This window comes from Symphodus melops, assembly GCF_947650265.1.
Source record: "Symphodus melops genome assembly, chromosome: 13".
Classification (NCBI taxonomy): domain Eukaryota; kingdom Metazoa; phylum Chordata; class Actinopteri; order Labriformes; family Labridae; genus Symphodus; species Symphodus melops.
Genome location: NC_136703.1, coordinates 5,595,325 through 5,620,730, shown reverse-complemented (window position 1 = coordinate 5,620,730; position 25,406 = coordinate 5,595,325). Strand labels below are relative to the sequence as shown.

General features: G+C 39.2%; 2 protein-coding genes across 3 annotated transcripts in view; both read left to right on the top strand.

Annotated features, from left to right (window-relative positions):
• The window catches only part of LOC306833474 (uncharacterized protein), a 43,667-nt gene extending 23,114 nt beyond the window's left edge, over positions 1-20,553 (top strand). For both annotated transcript variants that reach the window (XM_079358733.1, XM_079358732.1), the window contains exons 7-11: positions 16,123-16,177; positions 16,347-16,490; positions 16,995-17,109; positions 17,948-18,084; positions 20,086-20,553. In XM_079358733.1, coding sequence (XP_079214859.1) covers positions 16,123-16,177; positions 16,347-16,490; positions 16,995-17,109; positions 17,948-18,084; positions 20,086-20,117 — 483 coding nt within the window. In that variant the 3' untranslated portion in view covers positions 20,118-20,553. The remainder of the gene's footprint in view (positions 1-16,122; positions 16,178-16,346; positions 16,491-16,994; positions 17,110-17,947; positions 18,085-20,085) is intronic.
• Positions 20,554-21,926: 1,373 nt separating this feature from the next.
• On the top strand, positions 21,927-25,265 carry tnnc2.2 (troponin C2, fast skeletal type, tandem duplicate 2). Its single transcript, XM_079358735.1, has 6 exons — positions 21,927-22,053; positions 22,916-22,967; positions 23,349-23,492; positions 23,948-24,062; positions 24,179-24,315; positions 24,757-25,265. Exons 1-6 carry the CDS (start codon positions 22,051-22,053, stop codon positions 24,786-24,788), a joined length of 483 nt encoding a protein of 160 aa, XP_079214861.1. The 5' UTR covers positions 21,927-22,050; the 3' UTR covers positions 24,789-25,265.
• Positions 25,266-25,406: the final 141 nt, after the last annotated feature.

Here is a 25,406-nt window from a genome sequence, read left to right as displayed (position 1 = left end):
CTCTCAGATCACTCAACACAGGCGTACCACAGGGCTGTGTGCTGAGCCCATTCCTCTACTCCCTCTTCACCCACGACTGCAGACCGGTACATGGATCCAACACCATCATCAAGTTTGCGGACGATACAGCGGTGATTGGCCTCATCAGCAACAACGATGACACAGCCTACAGGGAGGAGGTACAGCATCTGGCCACCTGGTGCGCTGACAACAACCTGATTCTCAACACCAGCAAGACAAAGGAGCTCATCGTGGACTTCAGGAGAGAAAAGGGAAGCATGCACAACCCCATTCACATCAACGGGATGGCTGTTGAACGTGTCTCCAGTTTCAAGTTCCTGGGGACCCACATCACAGAGGACCTATCCTGGTCCACTAACACCTCCAGTCTGGTGAAGAAGGCTCATCAACGTCTCTTTTTCCTGAGGACACTGAAGAGACACCATCGAGGATGTCCAGAGGAAACGCTGTCTGCGGCGAGCTCACGGCATCCTTAAAGACTCCTCCCACCCTGCCCACAGACTGTTTACCCTCCTGCCCTCCGGTAGGCGCTTCAGAAGCCTCCGGACCAGAACCAGCAGACTGAGGAACAGCTTTTTCCCCAGAGCTGTCTCCCTACTGAACTCTACCCCCCGAACTCTGAACTCTGTCTCTCTCTCAAACTCCGCCCCCTCTTTTCTCTGCACCTTAACCTGTATATTTAATCCTCTGTATATACTTATATTTATAGCATTTATTTATATTTATAGCATCCCAATAGTCCATCCAGCCATACATACTTAATAATTCACTTTTCTTTAACCACATCTGTAAATGTTATAATCACTGTACATATTTAGCACGAACTCTTGCACTTTCTGCTTTTTTGCACTTCTGGTGAGATGCCAAACCTCATTTTGTTGCACTATACTTGTACATGTGTAATGACAATAAAGTTGAATCTCATCTCATCTCATCTCATCTACTCTGGGGTTGAAGCTACTTGTAATTGGTAGGCGTGGCTGTCAAATCAGCCTGGCTGTGAGCATCTGGGCTGAATAATTACATTATCTATAAAAGCTGCCAACTTTCTCCATGTACCCCGTTTAGTTACTTTGTCCTTCTCCATCAAACACATGCCAGTATATCTTTTAAACACCCACTTAACTTCCACTACTGACATCCAAACCTCATGTAATATGCAATTTAATTTCTGCTTTTGTAAATAAAACGTCTTAATTAAGTGTTATTTGTGTTATTAAGTGTCTTTCCCTTATTTGCCATGGCTGTTGAGCTGGTCATGACATTGTTCACAACTCAGGCGGATGTGATTGCAGAGACTACTTGCACAGAGATTCTGGTGAGCATACCCAAAACTTAATCATTAACACTTACGAAGGATAACCGTACACTTTGTGGTGTCAGGTCTGCTTGAACTATTTCTCACTCTGGAGGAAAAAGATTTGAACGCATGTGCATGGACAGAAACAAGTACATCACCAAAGCATATTGGGACTTTTCTTTTGGTATTTTTGTACACTGGTGCAGTAAAGGTACTTGAAGTGTTTTGTATTCATCACGGGCGCATGGAACACTAATATTTAGTTGTTGTTGTTTTTTTGTTTTTTTTTAAATGTAGGTTCTATACATATTTTACTGTTTTAAATACCTTTATTTTGAAAACAGGAAGAAAAGACAAGCCGTTTCTCCGCATTTACCATAATGCCGAGAATACTTGCACACTAGAATTTTAAGTGCGACTGACTTGGCCACGAGATCGAAAGTAAGGCTGGCTTCGTCATTTGATTTTCCTTTAGAATGTGTAGTGTTTTTTAATGCAATATTTTTCAGCTGTTTCTGAGCGCTGGTACACCTGTCGGTCACCATAGTAAACCTGATCTAACTTCCTTTATATTTTGTCGCTTCATGATTGCATTTAAAATATTATCTTCTCATGATCTCTTATTCTCCTTGAAAATAACTTCAAAAAATAGCACTGCTGCTAACACACAGGAACCGAATAAATGTTAAGCACCATTTTAGAGAACGGAAGAAAAAAAATGTAATGAAAAATAATATTCACTTACTTGTCTATTTTCGCCTTAGGCGGCTCCTCAGCCTGCTCCTCAAACATGTTGATTTTAGAGACACTGTGATCTTTCTGTTTGTCACTGAGTTTTAGGGAAGTGCCTTCTTTCTTCTTTTAAACAGTTACGTTACACAAGTTACATTACACAATTTCCAGCTTTTTTACTTTATCGATAGTCTCGAAGTTGTAGCAGAGTCTCCTTGCCTGTCGGATTCTTAGTATTTCCCTGTTTGACACACAGGCAGGGAGCTATCCACAGCATGTTGTCGTCTTCCTCCTTGACTTGTTTCAAAGTCTGCAAAACCAGAAAGTTTAATAATAAACTAAGTGTCACTTGACATGGAAAATGGGCAAATAAACGCTTAAGCCTTCGCAATAGGTCACTAAAAAAATCCTTTCAGTCATTCAAAGTTTTATGGGAATAGTCTGATCAAAGTTTAGTTATGGTAAAAGAACTGTCCTGACCTGTCTTGTATTTCTGGCGTGTGTGTGCAAGTGTGTGTGCATACCTTAGCCCTGGCACAACTCTTCCCTCTTCTTCCTCATGTCTTTATCATCTTCATCAATGAACAGTTTTTATGATCTCTGCAAATTAGAAAGTTTATAATCATGTATTGTTATGTAATCATTGAGGTTCCCAAACATTTTTGCTCATGACCACCTAAAATAAGATTCCCTCCTGCCTGTCCTAACTGTGGTAACACAAAAGAACAACACAAGATAACACAGTAGCATATAAAGCATACAATCTTTTAATGTAATAATTTATTAAAGGAACGGCTCAAAGCAGAATACAGGTAAATTCCACGTTCAAACTTTAGCATTGAGTGGTCAAACTAAACTTAATAAATAGTGTTAGATTCTAAAGTCTCTCAGTAAACTTGACATCCTCTTTTTCTTTGGGTTTGGCTGGCTGGTAGTGGGTGGGGCTTATTAAGTACCCACACAGATATTCAAATTCAAAAAACTTTATTTGTCCCCAGGGGGCAATTTAAGGACACACAGAACAGTAAATGAACAACAGTGCAACTATACTAAAACATTTAACCAAGATAAGAGTCAACAAAGAATAAAGTGTCAAAGAAGAATAAGTGTCAAGAGTGTTAGTACAAAGTTTAAATGCAAAATTACAGAGTTAGGTACACGGAACAGCAGAGAGTAAAGTGTCTAGATGTTAGTACAAGTTACAGAGTTAAATTCAGAGGACAGCGACGGAGTACTATGTAAAGGGACATGCATGTAAACAGATGAAAGCAGACCCAAAACTTAATCATTAACACTTACGAAGGATAACCGTACACTTTGTGGTGTCAGGTCTGCTTGAACTATTTCTCACTCTGGAGCGACGGAGTACTATGTAAAGGGACATGCATGTAAACAGATGAAAGCAGACATGTAAACAGACGTGCAGTGTGAAGGGTGATATACAGTGGTATGCAAAAGATTGGGCACCCCTGTAAATTTTCATGATTTTCCTTAATAAGTCATTGGTTGTTTTGTTAAGAAATCTCAGTTCATTATATCATATAGGAAACAAACACAGTGATATTTGGGAAGTGAAATAAAGTGTATATGATTTACTGAAAGTGTGCAATAATTATGTAAACAAAATTAGGCATGTGCATTAATTTAGGCACCCTTGACATTTCATTGATTTCAAGACCTTTAGCATTAATTATTGGAACTCAAAATTGGTTTGGTAGCCTCAGTGAGCCTTCAGTTCCACACACGTGAATCTAATCATGAGAAAGGGTATTTAAGGACGCAAATTGTAAGTGTTTCTCCTCTTTGCATGTTCTCTGAAGAGTGGCAACATGGGAGCCTCAAAACAACTCTCAAATTACCTGAAAACAGTGATTGCTCAACATCATGGTTTAGGGGAAGGATACAGAAAACTACTTCAACAATTTAAGCTCTCAGTTTCTGTGAGAAACATTTTGAGGAACTGGAAGAGCACAGGCACAGTTCTAGTTAAGGCCGTAAGTGGCAGACCAAGAAAAATCTCAGATAAGCACAGGCGAAGGATGGTGAGAACAGCCAACCAACAGACCATCTCCACAGACCTGCAACATCATCTTGCTGCAGATGGTATCACTGTGCATCGTTCAACTATTCAGCAGCGCACATTACACAAGGAGATGCTGTATGGAAGTAAGTAATGCATAAAAAGCCTTTTCTCTTTGCTAAAGCACATTTGAACAAGTCATCTTCATTTTGGAATAAGGTGCTGTGGACTGATGAAACTAAAATGTCGTAATGTGGGCAAACCAAGGGACGTTATTCATGGCAGAAAAAGAACACAGCAAGAGAAACACTTGCTACCTACAGTCAAATTTGGTGCCGGTTCCATCATGTTGTGGATCTGTGTGGTCAGTGCAGGGACTGGGAATCTTGTTGAAGTTGAGGGTCGCATGGATTCCACTCAATGTCAAACAATATCCAGGAATCAGGGACAAAGTTGAAGTTGCGCCAGGGCTGGATCTTTAAATAAGACACCAACCCTAAACATTGCTCGAAATCTACTCGGGCATTCATGCAAAGGAACAAATAAAATGGTCTGGAATGGCCATCTCAGTCCCCAGACCTGAATATTATTGAAAATTTGTGGTGTGATTTAAACGGGCTGTCCATGCTTAGAAACCATCAAACCTGACTGAATTGGAGATGTTTTGTAAAGAATAATAGTCTAAAATACCTTCCACAAGAATCCAGACTCTAATTGGAAGCGTTTAGAGACTGTTATTTCTGCAAAAGGAGGATGCACAAAATATTTAGTTAATTTTTCTTTTGGGGTGCCTAAATTTATGCAATAAATTTTGTTTACATAATTATTGCACACTTTCAGTAAATCATATACACTTTATTTCACTTCTCAGATAGATAGATAGATAGATAGATAGATAGATAGATAGATGGATACTTTATTGATCCCGAGGGAAATTCAAGGCATTCAGTAGCAGTATACAGACAGGCAGGACACAAGACATTAGTTACAATACACCCCCGCTGTCCCCCTCCCCTCTGTATACAATAATCCCCCAAACAAGATTTAGCAGCCTCTATGTGACTAATAGTAAACATAATTACAAGTTAAACCTGTGCAGTTAACATTACTGTGTTTGTTTCCTATATGATATATTTAATTGAGATATATTACATAATATTCTTATCAAAACAACAAAGAGTTGGAGTGAAGGGAGAGCAGCCCCGACATCCACGTCCTCCCGTTATAGTATCCTTTTGATTGACCAACTAAGAAAACAAACAACAAAACTTGAGAAAGAGACTGTATACTTGTGCTGGCTGCTTGTGAGAAAGCTGACGGTCGGAGCTCGCCGCTGACTGCGGACTGGAGGAAAGCCCACACTCTACACTGCCAGACAGCCTTTGTTTCCATAGTCGAGGTGTCCACTGTGTGTTAGAGAATGAGCATCCCCGAGACGCCCTTCATTCTCGTAACAAAAGACACACAGGTGTGTTCATCTTTAAGTGTCAAGAGTCTGACAATTGACCTTTTCATGGCCTGTGCAAATGATTGTTCTGTGAAACTCACAATCAAACTCTGAAACCTTCAGTGTCACAGAAACATGACTGATTATTTGCATCCTGCAAGACTAAATCAAAAAGAACAGAAAAAAGTATTCACAGTGTGCCCTACACAAGTGTTGTTATAAAATCTGTACTTTAGACTGTTGGTGGAACTTTAGGGCATGTGAGGTTGTTCACATAGTTTTAAAGGTCCTATATTACGCCTGTTGGGGCATAATATAGTGGTAACTGTGGTGGTATATAATTTTATTGTCACATCTATTGTAACAATGTGGTTAATGTAAAACTGGATCATAATGTTGGTACTCAGAAAGTGATTTGTAAATCAAGACCTTGCAGCTTGTAGGATGTTTGTTCTATTTATCAGTGACAAATGCAAACATTCAAAATTACAGACATCAGAGATGAGGAGCTTGAAATATCTGGGGAGGGCTACAGTGGCCCTTAAGGTCAACTGTACAAATATTTTAATTCAAAAAACATTTCACTCCATACAAAAATATTTCATGAAATACAAAAAGGTTTTTGTTATTGTGCTTTATTGAGGGGAAATTGTCATGCTTGTTCTCCAAGTCTTGTATACTCCAAGTCCTTGACTGGAGTATACAAAACAAGTATCACATTTATTGGAAAATGTACTAAAAGCATCTTGTCTTCCCACACTTAAACTCTCCTGTCAACGGTCAACACCTGTATCCAGTTGGTCATTCATTTGCATACAGTAATATAGGGTGTGTAGTTGAGTTGACTGACAGGTGGATGAGCTGTTAGCCTGGAGGCTTTTAGGCCAACATCAGCTCCACCTCTTTTCCAATAATTGAGTTTTAAATGGACATATTTATTAATTTGGAGTAAGATTCAACTTTCACTATTTTAAGACACACTTTACAGAGACAAAGATCCTGAAGGATTAACAGGGCAGATAGACATGAGTTAATGGAGTGATGTTTGATTGAGGAGGCTGCACAGGGCCTAAAACCCCAAACAGTAGAGGATTTGGTGCCCGCCGTGTTCAAGGAGCTGTAGCATATTCCACACTTAAACAGGACTGGGAATTGAACTGGCAGCCTCTGGTTACCAATCCGAGAACAACAGACGGATCCACTGCCACCTCATTAGTAGTTTAAAGTTAGGTGGAGATAACTGTTCAATCTGACTGCCATTGTTGGGATTCAAAATGTCTCTGGAGGTGTAGCAAGAGTCCCTGCACAGACTTAGTGTTCGCATAACATCCTTTTCTGTTTTGATGATTCTGTCAGGGATTAATTATCCCGACTTTGGAAAGACGTGCACTCTTCACAGTTAACATTTTATTTTCTAAAGTATTTAAAAGAAAGCATTGATCAGTTTAGAGTCGTCCACTTTTTTTTGTCAAACTACAGACCACCTGAAGAGCAAACTAACGGGATAGTTTCACAGCCATGCTGCTGACAGCACTAAGCTTTTTAGAGATTTAAACCCTGTGAAATATGGTGGTATGTTATATTTTACTGATCATGTCATGACTCTGAAGCGAGAGAGGAGTTAAAGGATTAAGATTGAATGATGACCAGGGATTTCAAAGTGGCAGATTTAACTTTTGTATGACTTGTTTTTCTAGTAATTCAACCGTTTCTTTCAGATTCTCATCAAGCTCAACCTAAACTAACCAGAAAGGAAAAGAAGAATGCACTAGGGATTGTTGTTAGTTTTAAATTCTAGAGATCATAGATATGTAATTTCACACATTCAGAGGGGTTACTTTCTTTTCAAGTAAATGGAAAGAATTTTAAAAAAAGCTGGCTATAGGTCAACCATGTTTCTCTAAAATCTAGTTCTGACTAGAGGATAAGGAGGATCCAATTTGAGGTCCAGTTCCTTCTTTTTTGACAATCACAGAATTGTTCCAGACTCAAGGCTGCTATGAATGAATTATCTTCCCAGATTATCTTGTAGTTAGTGGTATAAAGCTCCAATTTTAATAATCTTAATTTTATCATCCTGATAATCCTTTGATATTCAGCCCATGTCTCTGTGAACTGCACAGATATTCATAATCTGTTTGTGTTCCATACTTTGCGATGTGCAGCAGTTTAGAATAGACAGTTTCTTCTACCTGACTAGATTTTTTTTTAAACCCTCAAACACCTTTTTGAGCTGGTTAATGTGCAAGTGTCTCTATTTCCAAAGTGTGCTTCAAAAGTTTGATTGCCTAGTTCTCCTCAATCATCAGTAAGACAGTCAAGAATGATCAGCCTTATAGGTACAAATGGGAATTCGCGAGCATCCCCCTGGTAATTAGCTGCCACAATGATTCATGCTGTCCTGCTGCATGATCATCTCCCTCCAGACTCGGACCATTGAACTCTCCAGTTGCCCAAGTGGTTTGTTTCTCCATCAGAGAGGTCACATCCTTCCAGTTGTCTCTGTTTAACTGGATATCTGCGAAGCTTACGTTGCTGGGCTGTTGTGGAATTGTTCTCTGAAAAGGGCAAATATATGCGGGTAAAGGGCTTTGGAGTGACAGATCTTGTCCTATGGAACAAATTTGTTGGGATCAAGGTGCCAAAAAGATTGCTTGAGAATTGACCCACTCTGCCACTAAGCCACATCCACCCCAAAAACAATAGTGTGCCCTTATTTTCCTCAGTTTTAAGGAGGACTATTAAAACTCTCTTTGTTACATTATCAGGTTTTTTTTAAAAGAAAGCAAATGAGTGGATCGAGAAACTTGCTTTTCATCATTGAAAACACAAAAACCTTTAAACTGCTCAGGTCCTGCATGTAAGAAATAGATCTCATCACATATCCTCAATAACCATTCTTTCCAAATGAGCCCTTATAAGACAAATAAATTGCATTCCATCGAGCTGATACGTCTTTCCTCTTTATTTCAAATTAAGTCATTCGTCCTGTTTTCTACAAACCACTTTCAATCCCTCCTGGCATTTTCCTTTTTTCTTATCAGCTGGAGCCAAATATTTAGTCTGGATATACAGATCCCCAGCCAAGCACCTTCTCATATCTAATCTTTAATAACCCTTAACATCTGGAAACCACTTAGCTGCAGTACATAAGGAGGGGGGATTGGGAGAGGAAAAGGCCATCTTTCTTTCAACTGTTAGACCCATAGTGAAGCCAAGAGTACACAAATGACCTTAATTGTCCTGAATTGGTCGATGAAAAAAAAAGCTTAAAAAACTCTTACCTCACGGATACATACAATGTGTTTTTCCTGTTTCTGTTCACATAATGTGAGGTGACAGGTGGATGTGTCAAGGCTAACAAATGTACATCCTCAAGTGGCTTTTTCACCTTAAAACATTTGAACTAGCATGTGCAACTTCACCTATAATTTCTTTGTTGATCTTCATCTCTTAAAATAATCATACTTTGTGACTCCACAAACTCTTCTGGTAATATTACTCTCCCTGAAAGCAAAAATTACTACAATCGGGACATTATCAGCAGAGTTGGATGGTTATCACTATTTTTGATGGTAACAAGGGTCTTGAAAAGCTGCTTCTGCTGTGCATCACCAGTTAATTTATCCTGAAAGAAATAAGATTTCTAGGAGTACAGCATCACCAATCATGAAATTAACAGAATGGAAAAGTTTAATTCATTCATATTACACCTCAAACGAACAGGCTTCATCAAAGGTAGAAATCTTTCCACGACCACATGCAGACTGTTCAGTTGAATTTGTTTAAAGTTTGTGAATACTCTATCATTCAGGATTGAGGAAGGAGGAGATTTGGGGTAACATAACATAAAGGAATGAGGGTGTAAACAGAGGCACCGCTTGTCAACAGGCAAGGCAGGCAACAGATTGGGGCCCCTGACCAATAGGGGGCCCCTGAAGGCTGACAACTTTAAGACAAAGCAGAGGCTCAACATGTGCAAATTTTACAATGACAGTGGGAAACCTTGCGAGGGAGCCACATCTGACAGCACTCACTTTAATTTCCCTGCTAAGCATTGCATGCATTATTGCTTTAAAAACCAAAGTCTGTCAGTAAAAGTCACTCAATGATAATTAAGATTGTTGTTTTCATGTTTATCTCTTTTATCCATTGACAATGCTCTCCAACTATTTGTGCTCTCTTCACATGTTATGATAAATGATCACTGTTTTGTTCACCTGACTGTTGTCATTGACCTTGTGTCCTCTCTATGGGTCAGCCCTCAGATGTATGGCCCTGTTTTGTCTGACCTTTTGACCTTCCGTGTGAGGTCATGGCCATCAGAAGCAGCAGCAGAGGAACAGCAGGGTGCTTTCAAGCTGCTTCAAAGCATCATGGACATCCAGTCTGTCAGGCTGTATCTTTTCCACTCATTAGTCTTTTCTAAAGGCTAGTCTGGGAACCTAAAGGTCACTTCGAGGGTCCGTATCAAAATAAGGAATAGTATATTTTTACTTTTTATTAGTTAATAGGGAGGAAGTTTAGTCAGACACTCTGTAAATACTCAGGCTCACTTTTTCTTATTCAAGTGTGTCTGCTGCTCTCTGCTGGCCCTTTAGTGAAACACTTTTTGTGATTTCATTTACTATACTGTCATCTACCAGTAGATTTCAGTTGGGCAGGCTCAAACCTGGCCTGAGCACTATCAGTATTGACTAATTCATTGATGATTTTGTTATGTGAAAAACGTTCAATCTAAAAAGCTTTTTCTTGTATTGCAGAATTATAAAATGTAAACAGTGAGGGATTGTGCCACTACTGCTTCCATTTTTGAAGCTGTACATTTAAGTTTTAAACCAGATGTCTGCTTTTGCTATGAATGATGCCGCAAAGTTTGAATTCTTTAAGGTGACAAATAGAAAGAAAGCCCTAGATGTTTCACAAGGCTTCAATGTACACAAGCTTTTTCGGGCCACATGTTGTTTTTTCCTTTTTGTGACTTTTGCAGCGAGCCTATAGTGGACACTTGAGGAACTGCCGTTTTACATACTTGTGCATTCGCTTTATTTTTCACACTAAAGTTTTCAATAACCTGGTGCCCTACCATGATAAAAGCCCCAAGAGACAACCACAAGATAAAATCAATCTATTGTAATTGAAGGTTCAGTAGTCTGCATGCCTTTCACTAATGTTAGTCCAAGAAAACCTCAACAGCAAAAACTCTAACACCCCTATAATATTTACTACATGGAACTGTATCTCCTGATAGTTGGTGCTCAGCCCAAACAGAGCGAGAGAAGATACCAAACAAAGACCAATGACTGAGACGTAAAAAATGTTTATTATGTTTGTACAAAATCAGTTACTATACTATTACACACTTTACATTATTATGACAATGGCTGTATCACAACAAGACTTCTATGTAAACTAGAAGATCTAAGTGGATTGTGCCTTTAATGAATTATGTACTGTGTTTCTGTAGGCGCTAAATCCAGACCAAAACATGCAGAAATTAACTACTAACTACTTCATGCCACTGGATGGCGCTAAATAACATTTTAATAAATCTTTTGCCTGACATATCCTTCAGTGCCTCTTGATGGCACTAAAAAGTCACTCAAACATCCTGCTGTCTGCACAATGGTAATTCATTCTTTATTTGTGTCTTTTGACAAAAAACATTGTTAGCCAGCAACAGTGTGAAATCTCCTTTAAATACTTAATTTACTTGCCAATTTGTTTGTTCTGAATTAGACACGTTGACACAACACAAATAGTTGTGTGCAAACAGTTTTCTAATCATCGATCAGTTAAAACTCAGTTGATTTATATACTAAAAGTTGTGAGACCCATTTCTGAGATCAGGAACAATGTTAGTTTGGACCTGATTAGATTTAAAGAACATTGTACAAATGCAAGTCTTTCAAAGAAGGCTTATTTATTTTTAGACTCGCACAAAGCCAGAAGAAAGTTTGTCACAAGCTCTTTGGAGATAGAAAAACTAAAATAGAAAGTAATCCAGTCAAATTAAAGTGTTTGGAGAAGATAATGTAACCACAGAGAGGAGGTAATCACAGTCAAGGTTCACGGTTGAAGATGTACACTTAATTTGGGCAAAGTCCAGAATTTTGTATTTATAAGACATATTTTACATCAAGAACTGCATATGATTAAAGTTTCAGCAGTATACCACACTGTATTGAGTGAAAAGGACATAAAGGAGTGTCACTGAGTCGGAGAGGGGCGCAGGGACTGAGGCAGACGAGTGATGGCATACCTCCAGCCTTATAGAGGGACTGTTTGTCTGGAGGGCTCAGTTGCTCCCCTCGGGAATGTCCAGGAATAGAAAGAGGCTTTAGTAAAGAAGGTGTAAAAACAAGAAGAGAGAGAAACAAATTATCTTTTAAAACTCTCTTTTCATGTTGGTCTAAAGTCTTTCTTCTGAAAACCAAATCATCTCACTCCTTCTCTTTCTCTTACACCTACGTGTAGAAGGAGGGCTTCTGTGAAATCCTTGAGGTGGGCAGAGCATCAGCTGGTGCTGTCAGTCAGACACCAAACAGGCACTCAATGAAGTTGGTGACATAAGTTGGACGGCATGAAAGCTGAACTCACACTGTGGCCTGCGGGAGACGGCAGGCTAGATGACTAGGAGGGGTTAGAGCAGGTTAAGATGGAAAGAGGAGATGGAAGGGATCAAGACAAGAAGAAAAGCAGCAGGGTGATGAGAGGAGGAGTTTTCGTCCAATGGGAGAAAAGCATGTGTGTGATGATAGCCAAGGGAAAGGAAATGGTACAGATAGCATTTACCAACAACTGTTGGCACAAACATACTGCATTAAATAAAATGCCTGGGCGTGGGATAGCCTAGCCCTAGTGGTTATGTTGTGCGCCCGATGTACCAAGGATGTAGTCCTTGTAGCAGCGACTGTGGGTTTGAATCCAACTTTGGCCCATTGCTGTCACCCCCACTCTCTCCTTACAACATTTCTTTTCTATCTTCAGCTGTAGCATCCTTGAAGGCAAACAAGTAAAACGTCATTTCATGATTTTCATCTTTTTGCACTACATATTATTTTGACTTTATTTGAACATTTTTTTTACTTAACATGTTAGTTAAGTAAAAAAAAAAACATATTTAGTTGATATGACTGCTACTTTCTTTCAATAGGGCTTTTTTTGTCCAACTAATGTGATTTTATCTATCTATGAGAGAGCTGAACAGGAGGGAGCCTGCTAATTGAGAATAGCACTGTATTTTTAAACATGCTAAAATGCCAAGCAAAGCTTTTAGCAACCGTAAAAGAAGTAGTACAATGGATGTTGGAGTCTCGTGCTAATACCAGCATGCTAACATGTTTGACCGTCCATGCAGTTCCTGTTTTCCACAAAACAAAACAAAAACATCCTTTTAAAGAGTGTTTTTTATGAGAAGATAAAACTTTCAAAATGTTTTATATTTTATTTCCCTTTTTATAAATGAACATATACTAAATGGCCATTGAGGCGTATGATGGCAAGTGATGCCCAAATTAAAGGAGTTTTAATGTTATCCAAAAGAATCCTCTTCAGAAAAAAAATGAATGGTCGTTTTTTTTTTTTTTTTTTTGCCTAAAACAGACCAAAGCATTGTCAGAGCTTATAACATCATCATGTTATCATTTCCCAGTGTTACTGTCGAAGTGAGTGACACTCCCACTGCACACAAGTTGATGATTTTTCTGTGATATTTATGCTCATGTTTCAGTCACACACTTCCTTGGTCTTGCTCATGATCCGGGCTTGATCCCTAAATGTCTTGCACTTGTCTTGGTCTCACAACAGTCCGGTCTTGAGTATACTTGGTCTTGGCTAGTGTGATCTTGAATGCAAAACTAGTGGATTCCTATTTTTTCTTATTAAACTAATGTATCAAGATTTCAATATTTAAGATTTAGAGTGATCTTGTATCATATTTTACTAATAAACCAGAGGTTACAAGCTTCACTTTGGATCTTTATTCAGCCTTATAATGGTTGACTACTTAATCTCGGTTACCAGTTTGTAGCTATAAGGGTGTTTTGTGTGTTTACTTGTTGGGGGAAGTGAGAAAGTGGTTGAAGATGGCACACAGCTGTGTCAGATCACCAGTGTATTTGCACACCTCTTAAGTTACAGATGTCATAAGTACAAGGGCAAGTCAGCTGCAGTGAGGACAGGCAGACAGGGCAGATAGATGGTTAATCGACACTGTGAATCTGTGCATGCAGAGAGGTGCTAATCGGTGTGTGAGATTGTGTGTGAGCGTGCATACCCTCTGGTTCTTGTCCAGTACGTGAAATCAAGTGTCCATCTGCACTGAAATGCCCAGTTGATCCTCTGCCAAAATAACCTCCAGCCATGTGTTTTATTTTTTTTGTGGACAAATGTCACTGAGCTCTGTCTGTTCTCTAAATATGGGTGATTAGACAGTGTGCCAAACAAGGGGATGTCCATCGGGACATTGTGAGAGGGCACACACTAAAGTTGGCTTTGATTGGCTGCCTCTTGTCCAATCCTTATCATTTTCAGTGAAATCCAGGCAGGATGAGAGGGTACATATGGGGAGTGCAGACACAGTGCTACCTGGACTTTATAGCAGGGAGACTTTATTTCCGAGACATTTGTCACTTCTCCTGGTGTCTGTCGTTCAGCACAGCCGGCCAACATGGTAAGAAACTGAAAACAAAGATGGAGGTTTAAGGGAAACAACATCTTCTTAATTTTATCTTTGTGGATTTGCTTTTGTTTTATCATGAGGATAAAAAACTGATGACAGAAGATGGATTGGTTTTTACTTGAAGGATAAACTTACTCCTTTTGCTCAACCGCGGTCATCCAGCAAGTTCTCATCTGTAACACAGCTGGATTATCAGATGGACTCTTTAAAGTTGTGTTTTATCTCTTGGAAATCCTTTTCATTTTTTGGAAACTTGGGAAATCTATACTATTTTTCCTTTTATGATTTCTGCTAACTACCGATTATAACTCTTCTTTGCTGTTTAACAACCTGAAAAATCTTCATGTTATGTGCTCCATCACTTTGCAACTTTAAACTTAATAACATTGATATTAAGATTGAAGGGAGCGACACTAAAGATAGAAAGCACACAGCTGAGTAAAGTGAGACCACATTCTGCCTTTCCTGAATGTCCTAAGTTTGGAAATTAACCTTGAGAAAATCCCTTTCAAATCCTCTCCCAAGTCTCACCATAAATATAGCTCTGAAGTGAACTAATGAGTGGAACGAATGGAAGAGCTTATACGTCATCATATTGGCATTGTTTGGTCCAGCTGTCTTACATATCATGGAACAGGGATCTATATGAAAATGAAATGGGAATATCATTGGCTTCAAGTGCTCTGTTATGCTTTGATGATATAAAAAAATATATTTTTGAAAAACTAGAACAATCTAGTCAAATACTGGGAACCCTGGTGTTTGGTGTTTCAGAAAAAAAAAGAAAACTTAGATTAGATTGAACTGCATCCTAAAAGAAAGAAGATACAAAAAGGGAAAGTTCCATCATTCAGGAAAATATGTGTTAAATATGTTATTGAGTTTATATCTACATAGAGATGTGAACTAGAAAGAAAAACATCATGGATCAAATCAGAACAGCTTTTATTTTATGTCCGAGGCTTAAAAATTGCTAATGTTTTTGTGCTAATTAAAAGTTGGACATGTGAGGAAAACCTGTTTTTGTTATACTAACCTTCATGAGCTTCCAACCGATTAATAGGCAAGTCAATAATATTGGCTGATATAAGCATATCTCGTGACTATCGATATCGGCTAATGTTAACTCAAACATGTGCAGATATTACAAGAATTATTCAGCAGTTAAATAGCATTTCATCTGAGTATCTTTGGATTACGCGACGTTCTCTTTCTGGCTGTCACCAGCAGAGGTCGCTATATGGATTACAACAAGAAATATCACTCCCCAGAGTGTCAAACGTGAGCTATAAACATGAGACACCATCTGTTCTTCATTATATATATTTTCCAAGTTTTGCTAACTGCCTTGGAGGGATCAAGGCAATAAGAAAATAAACATTTATATATCTATCTATCTAAGATCTCGGAAACACATTGACCAATATATCTGTATCGAATTTTCGGTCCCAATAATTCAATGTCAGTCAGGCCCTAATTTCCACTGAGGATAAAGACTCTAATCCATCAGGATATTTCCCGTCTTTGGCTGTCTCTTCATTATTAAAAGTTCAGTTTTGGTTTTGGGTTTCCCTTTTGGCTTTGTCTGGCTCTGTGGAGAATCCGAGCTTGAGTATGAGTATTGAGTAACAGGAGCATACGAGTGAAGGAGAAGCAGTTTATGAGATGCTTGTGTGTAAGTGTGTCAGCAGTAGCTGAATGTGTTTGTGTGTGATGGTGTGAATGTTAAAAATGCTATTCACACTTTGAACTGCTGTCAACATCACTGATAAACTCCTATTCTGGTAATGTGCCCATCATCACTTACACCTTAAGTGACATTATTTTGTGGTTGAAGGTGAATATATATCTGGAAATAGTAACCTTACTTTTTGGTAACCTCCGTCCTCCCTACCTTTTTCTTTTTCACCTCTTTAAAGCCCACTGACGCACAAAGCGATGCCCGCTCCTTCCTGACAGAGGAGATGATTGCAGGTCAGTTTCCGCCACTGCCTTTCATCACGACCTCCTGCAGGTTGTAATAAAACAAATTGAATCTGTTTGGGCTTCAGAAGTAGTTGAAAATGGCATAATTACAAACAGTTCTTGTATTGAAGATTTGTTCTCACACAAAACAACTGAACTGTTTCCTTCTCTTGTCCAGAGTTCAAAGCTGCATTCGACATGTTTGACACAGACGGTGGCGGTGACATCAGCACCAAGGAGTTGGGTACCGTGATGAGGATGCTGGGTCAGAACCCGTCGAGAGAGGAGTTGGATGCCATTATTGAGGAGGTGGATGAGGATGGTGAGATCATTATGTAACAGTTTCATGTCTTTTACTGAGTGCAGAGTCCATTTTTTGTGTTATAAAAGTGCATCAGCATTCATTTCGATCTGTTACCACTGAAAAAAAAAAACTCACAGGAGCTTTCAGTCTATTACATGGGCCCTCAATCCTCTCTCATGGTAACTGTGGTGACATCATTAGGTGCATCTTTTGCCCTGATGACATCATCATCTTGACCCCAATGTGTTTGAGGGCAAACACAATGAGCCAATCACAGTGCATATAGTCATTCCCATACACTCGGACATTCTCTGCCCAGACATCCATTGAAACGCATTGCAGAAAGTCCTTGTTTGTTAGGTTTTATATTTACCAATAACAAAGGTTAGTTGTATTGGACCTCAAATAAAACTACAACAAACAAACCAAAAACAAGCAGCTTTGGCTTCATCATATGCCTTCCATCACCTCACCTCTCCCATCATTCCTGACCTCTCCTGCTTCACTTGTACTCCTCCTCAGGCAGTGGTACCATTGACTTCGAGGAGTTCTTGGTCATGATGGTGCAGCAGCTAAAGGAGGACCAGGCTGGAAAGAGCGAAGAAGAGCTTTCGGAGTGTTTCCGCATTTTTGACAAGTATGTTGGTACAAAACTTAAGATGTTCATGCTGTGCTGGACCTGAATGCTGGAACTAAATTTAGACATTAATAAACATTCTAATTTGGCAACAATTTTCACAGCCAGCGTAACAAGCACTTGGAAAGTGTATGTTTATGTCCGTTAACTAAGCTTTGTTTGTCCATATCTGATACTACATTCAGTCTCTGTATTTGATTACAACTTCACATTTACAAGCGCTTAATTTGTTGGAGCAAATACAAGTAATACTTCTGCTTGAGCCTGAAATGACCATTTTTGCCACTAGGGGGCGGCAGATTCATAAGAAAACTGACTCAATACTTCCACCCCTCACAACTCACTGAAAGCTAAATGAAGCAACCTCATTTAGGAGTCAGCTAAAAATAAGTGTGAGCTATGGGATAAACTTCCCTCCCTCCAGAGAAAACAATACTTATTACTTTATGCAAGGCTTGATATCACAGCACTAATAATAGAATATTATATATATATATATATACAGTAAAAAAAAAAAAAACAACACCACAAAGGGAATACTTAAGTTGCTCCTTTGCTCCCAGATGCCTTAACCGGAGAAGGGTTTTCCCAAGTATTTACTATGACACCTTTACAAAATGATGCATGATAATTTATCTTTTACTTATTTGAATGAAGCTGTTCTTCAGTACTTTTACTGGTTTACCAGTAAATCATGTTGTCTTAAAGATGTATGTTGTCTGATAATGACAACAATCTTAAGTACAGAAATGCTTAAGGAAAGATTGTTGTCATTTAGAAACTCTAACACCATGACAGAATTTTACACAGTGAATTTAACGAAGCATTCAATTCACAGGAACGGAGATGGTTTCGTTGACCGGGAGGAGTTTGGAGATATTCTTCATCTGACCGGAGAACCGGTGGTAGAGGAAGATATTGATGAGATGTTTGGGGAAGCTGACACAAACAAAGATGGAAAGATTGATTTTGACGGTAAGAAAAGGCGACACATACTTCAAGAGGAGATTCTGACAAGTGTGGTCTATGCAGAGGTTCCTAAATGTGTTTTATGGTAATAGGAGGAGATAACCCAAAAATGTGGATGAATAGGAAAAAGAGGAAATGCATTAGAGAGACTCTTTTGATCATTTGCTACATTGCCTGTTTTTGGCCCTCATGTCTAAAGTAAAAACTAACAATTAGTTTATGTTGCGTTCTCTTTTCACTATGAAGCTGAAACCAGCTGCTGCTTAGCTGAGCTCAGTATTAATACCTCTGTTTCAGGAGGATAGAACTAGCCTGGCTCCCCCTGCTGGACATTAACTCAAAGAAGAACTAGTTGACTTGGTGCTGCCACATATTTTCAACACAGTTTACCTGTCAGTTCCTTGAATAATGTGGCTGAGTATATATGTGCTATTTAATCACAACAATCTTACCTGTAAAAAAGGGAGGGAAGACATTTTTGGTATGATGTTGTTCTTGTGATTTGTGTTGGAAGCAGCACAAGGTGATTTAGGCAAGTGGCTGAATTGTAATGGCTGCAGTGGGCTGATGACACGAGCATACAACATGTACAATGGAGCAATGGAAGAAGATAACCCCTTTCAAATGAATCAAGATTGCTTTCATGTGAAGTTTAATGTGTGTGTGGGTGTGAGAGGGGATCATATTGCGATGGGAAGAATGCTGGCAGGTGCAGAGTGATGTTATGGGCTGAGGTCTGCAGGGGAAACTTTGGGTCATCCTGGCGTTCAGCTGGGCATCACTTAGATACGTATCGACTTTTATTAACAAAGTTTGATCAATCAAACATCTTTGTTAAAACGCTTTCCCTGATGCACTGTAAAGGAAAGAGTTGTCGAAGTTAAAGGAAGTTATTGTCTCCGCTGCCTTAAATTTTAGAGTTGACTGAATTTGAGAAAAGTTGATTTCATTCAAAACAAAAATGGTTCCTTTGAAAACTAACTAATGCATGTAATCCTTTTGTTTAATTAACTTATTAAGTTGTTTCATTAAGACATTATGTTATTCGTGTTTTTCATGGTCAAGCGGGGTCACAAACTAGAGGCCATATAGAGTCAGGCAACGGCCTTAACCACTGCTTTATGAAGCTACTTTACATTAAATAATGTGACCTTAATTATCAAGTTAAATGTAGGCTAACTTCAGAATTAGGTTTATCTTTCTGAGTTATATTCCTTATTTAAATCGAATCATTTTTGTAAGTTGGAAAACTTTACATAGTTGTGGTGACATTATTGAGTTATTTATTCATATCATGTGTATCATAAGGAGTGCTGCTGCACTCCTTGCCAGGTCATAGTGTGAAAGATATCTTGATCTCAATGGATAAATTACCTGGTTAAATGAAGTTATTATTTCTAATTAAACTATAAGTACACATGACAATTTTGTGTGTACCAGTGGTCTTTTTCAGCACAATGATGTGACCCTCCACTGTTGTACAAAAATGCATAAACATGACAAAGAGGTGTTAAACCTTTAAATTAGCCAGCTTTAAATTCAATCAGGAATGTGTATGTTCTGCTGTCATTTTGTCATAAGTAAGTGAATACAATGCTGTTCTTTTGACTGTCATCAGGCCTCAGGACCCACCAACTACTCTTTCATGAACGTCATGACCCAAATTTGTTATATTTTTCTGTCACTCCAATTAATTTTTTTAATTTAACATTGTGCTGTTTGGACCAGAGACAGGACTAAGCTTGATAGAACAAAGAAACTGGATTAATCAAACAACTCCGGGACCCACTTTTTGGTCCCAACCCACCAGTTGCTGATCACTGTCTTCCAATTCTTGATTTAAATGTATATCTTACAATTGTCTCTTTAAAAAAAAATACCAGCTTCCTATCAAAACATGGAATTGAAAATTACAAATGGATGACAGTCACAGGTTACACAGTTGGACTTGGTGGCTTGGTCGTTTGGTTGATTCATTGACTGTTCCTCATCTCTTCTTTTTTTCAGAGTTTCTGAAGATGATGGAGAACGTCCAATAATGACACCACCTCTACATTCCCCAATGAACCGTCTTCAGAGAGAACCCTCTCATTGCAAGCCTGCTATATGCTATATAAGCCCTGTACAAAGAACCTGTGATGCAGCTACTGACACGTCAAAAAAGATACTAGTACAGAAATAGTTTCACCCCCCCAACACTGCCCCCATCTCATATGAAACCCTGAAGCCTGGTGGGGATATCTATAAATATCCGTTCAAACCTTTTAAGACGAAGGCACCTTCCTCCGGCCGTCTCCTTGAGCAAAGCAGCCAGCTGTCCTCTTGGCAGCTGCTGTTTCTCCAGAAATGCTACACCACCTATAGCTCTTACCCACACCTTCCTCTTCCTTGACTGACCCCTCCTCTTAAGAACTTGATATCTTTTACACCTTGTTCTGTGCTTTACAAATAAATTCGTTTTCTCCTTTATCTTGACCTGTCTTATCTCTTCTGAGTTTCATCTTTTGGTGGCCTCTCTGGGACTTTGGGATTACCACTTTGACCCTGACATACAAAAAAAAAACGCAAAACAGAATCCTTGCTGACACACAAACAAACACTTTTGTGCAATTACAAGTGGTCTGATCTCCCTGTCCTAAATCAACGAGCCTCCATGTTGAACTAAATAGCATTATTTACCAACCTCCCTATTTTATTAAATCCTAGAAAATTGCAGTATGCAAAGAAATGTATCCAGTTCAAAAAGATCTCTTCCAATTGTCTCTCTCCTTCTAAGTACTGATCACTGATCTTCTTGCAGTGGTCTCCCAGCAAAGGAATAGTTCCCCCAAGCATGAGAGGCAAAGCCATGCAGCCGGTTGGTATAAGAGGCTTGAGGCAGTTGCAAAGCAGTTGAGTTAAATCAGTCTTTGAGTATATAGCTGCAAGCCCCCGACAACTTCTCAAAAAGCCACATCCCTCCCTTCTCTCCAGGGCTGCTCCCTTCCTCAGCATCCTATCCTCCTCTTCTGTCTCTTCCGTCTCTCCCATCGGGCCCTCCCTCCAGGAACCTCAATCCAAATAAGGAGCACCAGGTCGTGTTTATCAGGCAGCAGGGCACCGAGATGTAAGGGTTCTTACCTCAAGTCCCTGCCCTCTCTCAGCCTTAAATCTGCCTGCTATTCAGGGCATGTAGGCAAAGGGAGCAAGGCTGGGGGATGGTGGAATGGGGTCCGGGTTTTAAGTTTCAGGCCTAGATTTAAACACCATCATCACAAAACCCATAAACTACTTTAAATCTATGGCTCCCTTCATCTAGTCTTATGTTTACAAAACCTGAAATAGAAATTGTCTTTGTGCATGCTGGATGATTTCATTAGGCCTTTTTTCCCTCTCTTTTAGTGTGTTATAGTTCTGTAAAGCAGTTTGAAGAAATCACACCACCAGTTGCTATAAGGGGCTATTTCAATAGCATGATGCATTTCATTGTTCATTCTAAGTATTGTTCACAGCCAGTATAAATTATTTTTAATTTTGTCATATTGGCCCTCCTTACCTCTAATAACCTCAGTTTTAACACTACAAGAGACCGACGAATACATTGTCTACTCAAAATCTACTCAACCCAAATAACTTTGCTTTATAACTTATATCCTCTCCATTCTCTCCTTTATATGTTACCACTTTAACCTTGACCACTAGAAATCCTAAAAAGTCAGATTCTAAATTCTTAAACTTGCAACTTCAAGAATCAAGAGCTTTCCTCTCCAAAGTGTGATTGGCTCGCAGTGGCCCCAGAACCCTAAAAGTTCACGGTACTAAATCTGGAGGGCCTGTGAGGGACAGGGGGCGGGACCTAGCTGTCCCGTTTAAAGTGTGTCTGAACCTTCACTTGACGTCTAGTCTCTCTGTTGAGGTGCACGCGGATTGACCACACCTTTGGGCTTTTCTTTTTTCCTTGGATATTTAGGGGGGGAAAGCTAATCCACAAACATGGTAAGAGCAAGCAGTTGTGCAAATAACGAGTTAAATTGTTCCAATTTTGTAAACCAACCAATAGCAATTAACCCATGATAAGGGGAGCATGTGAATGAAGTGTTATTGATTAAGGAATACAGGCATTTGAAGTCTTAAATATAGGCTGGTGTATTTTAGAGGAGCATGTTACCCTGTTCATAGATTGTAAATCTTTATTTATCTTTTAATTTCCCGTTACATTTTATTAAATTTAGAATAATACGTGTTTTTAATCTATTAAATGGTTGCATTTTAGAGGAAACATCTGACAGATCAATTAAGCTTATTTATAGAAGATGTCTTGATAAAAGCCCATGCACTAATCGGGGTGCAAACTTACGCTGCTTTAAGTTGATTGGTGGCAGCTGCTAAAGTGCGGATTCTGCTTCGGCGTCAGATTCCAGGGATTGGATGTCTGCAGGCCATATACAGCGAGCCTAATGTGTTGAGCCTGAAATAGCCGGACTAATTTACACCGAGCTCAGAAAGAATCCCTAGGAGAAGCAACTACTCCATATGCTGCATCACATGACTTATGAAACCATGCTTATCACAAGAATGCTTACTATACGATAATATTTGTAGACATTTCGTAGCAGTAGCATAATAATCCTCAAATGTAACAATGTTAATTTTCTTAGTGGTGTTTTACACTCCCATGATGTATTTTAATTAGTGCAGCCCAAATGGATATTAGCAATATCATTATGGAACAATTTGGCACTTCGCAAATGTTCAATCTAACGGGTTAAACTGATATGATAAAAAAAAAAAACTAAAAAAAACAAATAAAGCATGTAGTGAATGATGAAGTGACAGAGTGCGCCCTGTTTTCTTCCAGACTGACGCGCAACAAGAGGCCCGCTCCTACCTGAGCGAGGAAATGCTGGCTGGTGAGTACAAGCTGCTGTGACGCGTTACTTCAGTAATGTCGTTACTCTACCCAGGTAGCAATGAAGAAGATTTCTTGAGTAATTTCAAACAATTGGCAGCCTTACTTGTTCAAACGTGTAGTTGCTGTACATGAAGTTCTGCATGTTTTAAATTAGAACGAGCTTATAAAAATTGAGGCATTATAGTAAGACCCTAAGTGTCGTCAACCTCCGTGATAATTATATTTTAACAACCTATGAGATAAGTAGGCTATCAATAGGCCTATAACAACACGACATAGCAGTTATTCGTAGGTTACAGAGGAAGACTTCAGATACCTATTTTGTGGAGTTCTATACAGAGAAATAATTATTACAATTCTTCCAACTTTAATTTTCCAGAGTTCAAAGCTGCCTTCGACATGTTTGACACCGACGGTGGCGGTGATATCAGCACCAAGGAGTTGGGTACCGTGATGAGGATGCTGGGTCAGAACCCGACAAGAGAGGAGTTGGATGAGATCATCGAGGAGGTCGATGAGGACGGTTAGCAATGAAATATACCATCATATTGTGCGCAATCAGTGTTTTACGCACAAGCATATGTCACACTTTATAGCTAGCACACACACGCTCATCTCAGCAAAGTTAATGTTTAAGACATTCTTTAAAAGCAAACCCCTGTGGTTTGGATTTAGTGAAGATTAAAGGGCCAGGCCCCACTAACATTGTGTATTGTAATGGATTACAACATAGCCTCCACATATAATAAACAAATCAATACTATTGTACTGTATTTTTTGGTTTTACTCTTAATCGTGGCTTTATTAGCCTACATTACAACAAATCGGGACAGACTTAATATTAGTGTGACCTCTGTGTTTCATGCGTAAAACCGTGCGCAAAGACAAGAACCTATACCTCAAGTGAGCGCAAGAAAATGGGACTTTGGTCAGACTGGTCATTGCTAATAAGTGATGTTTTTATTTTCTTGACCTCAGGCAGCGGTACCATTGACTTCGAGGAGTTCTTGGTCATGATGGTGAGGCTGCTAAAGGAGGACCAGGCCGGCAAGAGCGAGGAAGAGTTGGCAGAATGCTTCCGTGTGTTCGACAAGTGAGTTCAACATGTCCCTGCTTCGTTTGTGGTTCAGGAAAGCTACACTCGTGTTTTCTTTTGACCTTCTGGTTGGCTGTTTGTGCACACGTCTGTATTTGTTTTTCTTTTCGCAGGAACGGTGACGGTTACATCGACAGAGAGGAGTTCGCCGTTATCATCCGCAGCACCGGAGAGCCAATCACAGAGGACGAGATTGATGAGCTGCTGAAGGATGGAGACAAGAACGCCGATGGCATGCTTGACTTTGACGGTACGTGCATGATGATGACGATTATTTATGTTTTACTTAACAGGTCCCTTTCAAAATTATTTGGCTAAAACTCACATTAAATGAATTAGGATGTTCTAAGTTACCCTGGAAAATTAAATTGCTTTACGTTTTAAATTTAAATTTCATGACTTTCAAATAATTTTGTAGCAGCTCTTACCCTTTTCTGGTCTGCTTAAGCACATCTGGTTCAAATTTTGGTTACCTCAAAGTGACGACATGGTTACACTTTCTGTACATTTTGGGAAATGATTAATGATTTGCATCATCTAAGCCCCATTTTTCCAATCAAAATACAGAACAACTATAAGAAATGATTTGCTTGACTTGAACTATGTTTAATATGAAAAGTAATCCAGTACAGAGTTAATTTCAACCTTGATGGGATTGCCTGTAACTCAAGTTTTTCATTTCCTTTTCCAGAATTCCTCAAGATGATGGAGAATGTGCAGTAAAACCTGAAAGACTCATGGACATTCCTCCTTACCTGTTACACTCAAACCACCCCCCTTGCTCCCCATCCTCCTTCCTGTCCACCTCAATTCACCGCCTGTCTTCTCCATCCTTGTAGACATCCTCAACAGAGAGCTAGGACAAACAATGGTGGGTCGCTGGCTGGGTTACACCTTTTCCCAGTGCGCTAGCAGAAAGCCCATGGATGCAATGTGGAAATTCAGTGCACATGTTGTGTTATCATCAGCGACTCCCCCTCTTGCTGGTTAAGCTCTGATCTAGATGCAGTCTAGATAGAACGGCAGCCTGTGACCTGCTGCTTAGACCAATTAATACAACCACGTCACTGTACAAAGAAGTAATTTGCTTGAACAGAATAAATCAACTAACACATGCTCACTTGTAGTTGGTCTGTTATATTTAAGGTCTGTGTACAAAATTTTGTTTTGAGGAATTCAATAAAATCTGTTTGTTTCTTCTTTTTGTCCATTTTGTTTGAAACACAGAGTTCTGTGTTGACTACAAGATGTGCTAAAGACAATGCAGACATTGAGTATTGGTTGTTTTATCTGCTGTCACAAATGACCTAAAAGACAATCCAATCCAGTTTAAATTAACTC

Coding starts and splice junctions, on each gene's coding strand:
- tnnc2.2 (XM_079358735.1), top strand. Junction 24,063..24,178: donor TGCTTCCGTGTGTTCGACAA/GTGAGTTCAACA, acceptor TTCTTTTCGCAG/GAACGGTGACGGTTACATCG. Junction 24,316..24,756: donor TGGCATGCTTGACTTTGACG/GTACGTGCATGA, acceptor TTCCTTTTCCAG/AATTCCTCAAGATGATGGAG.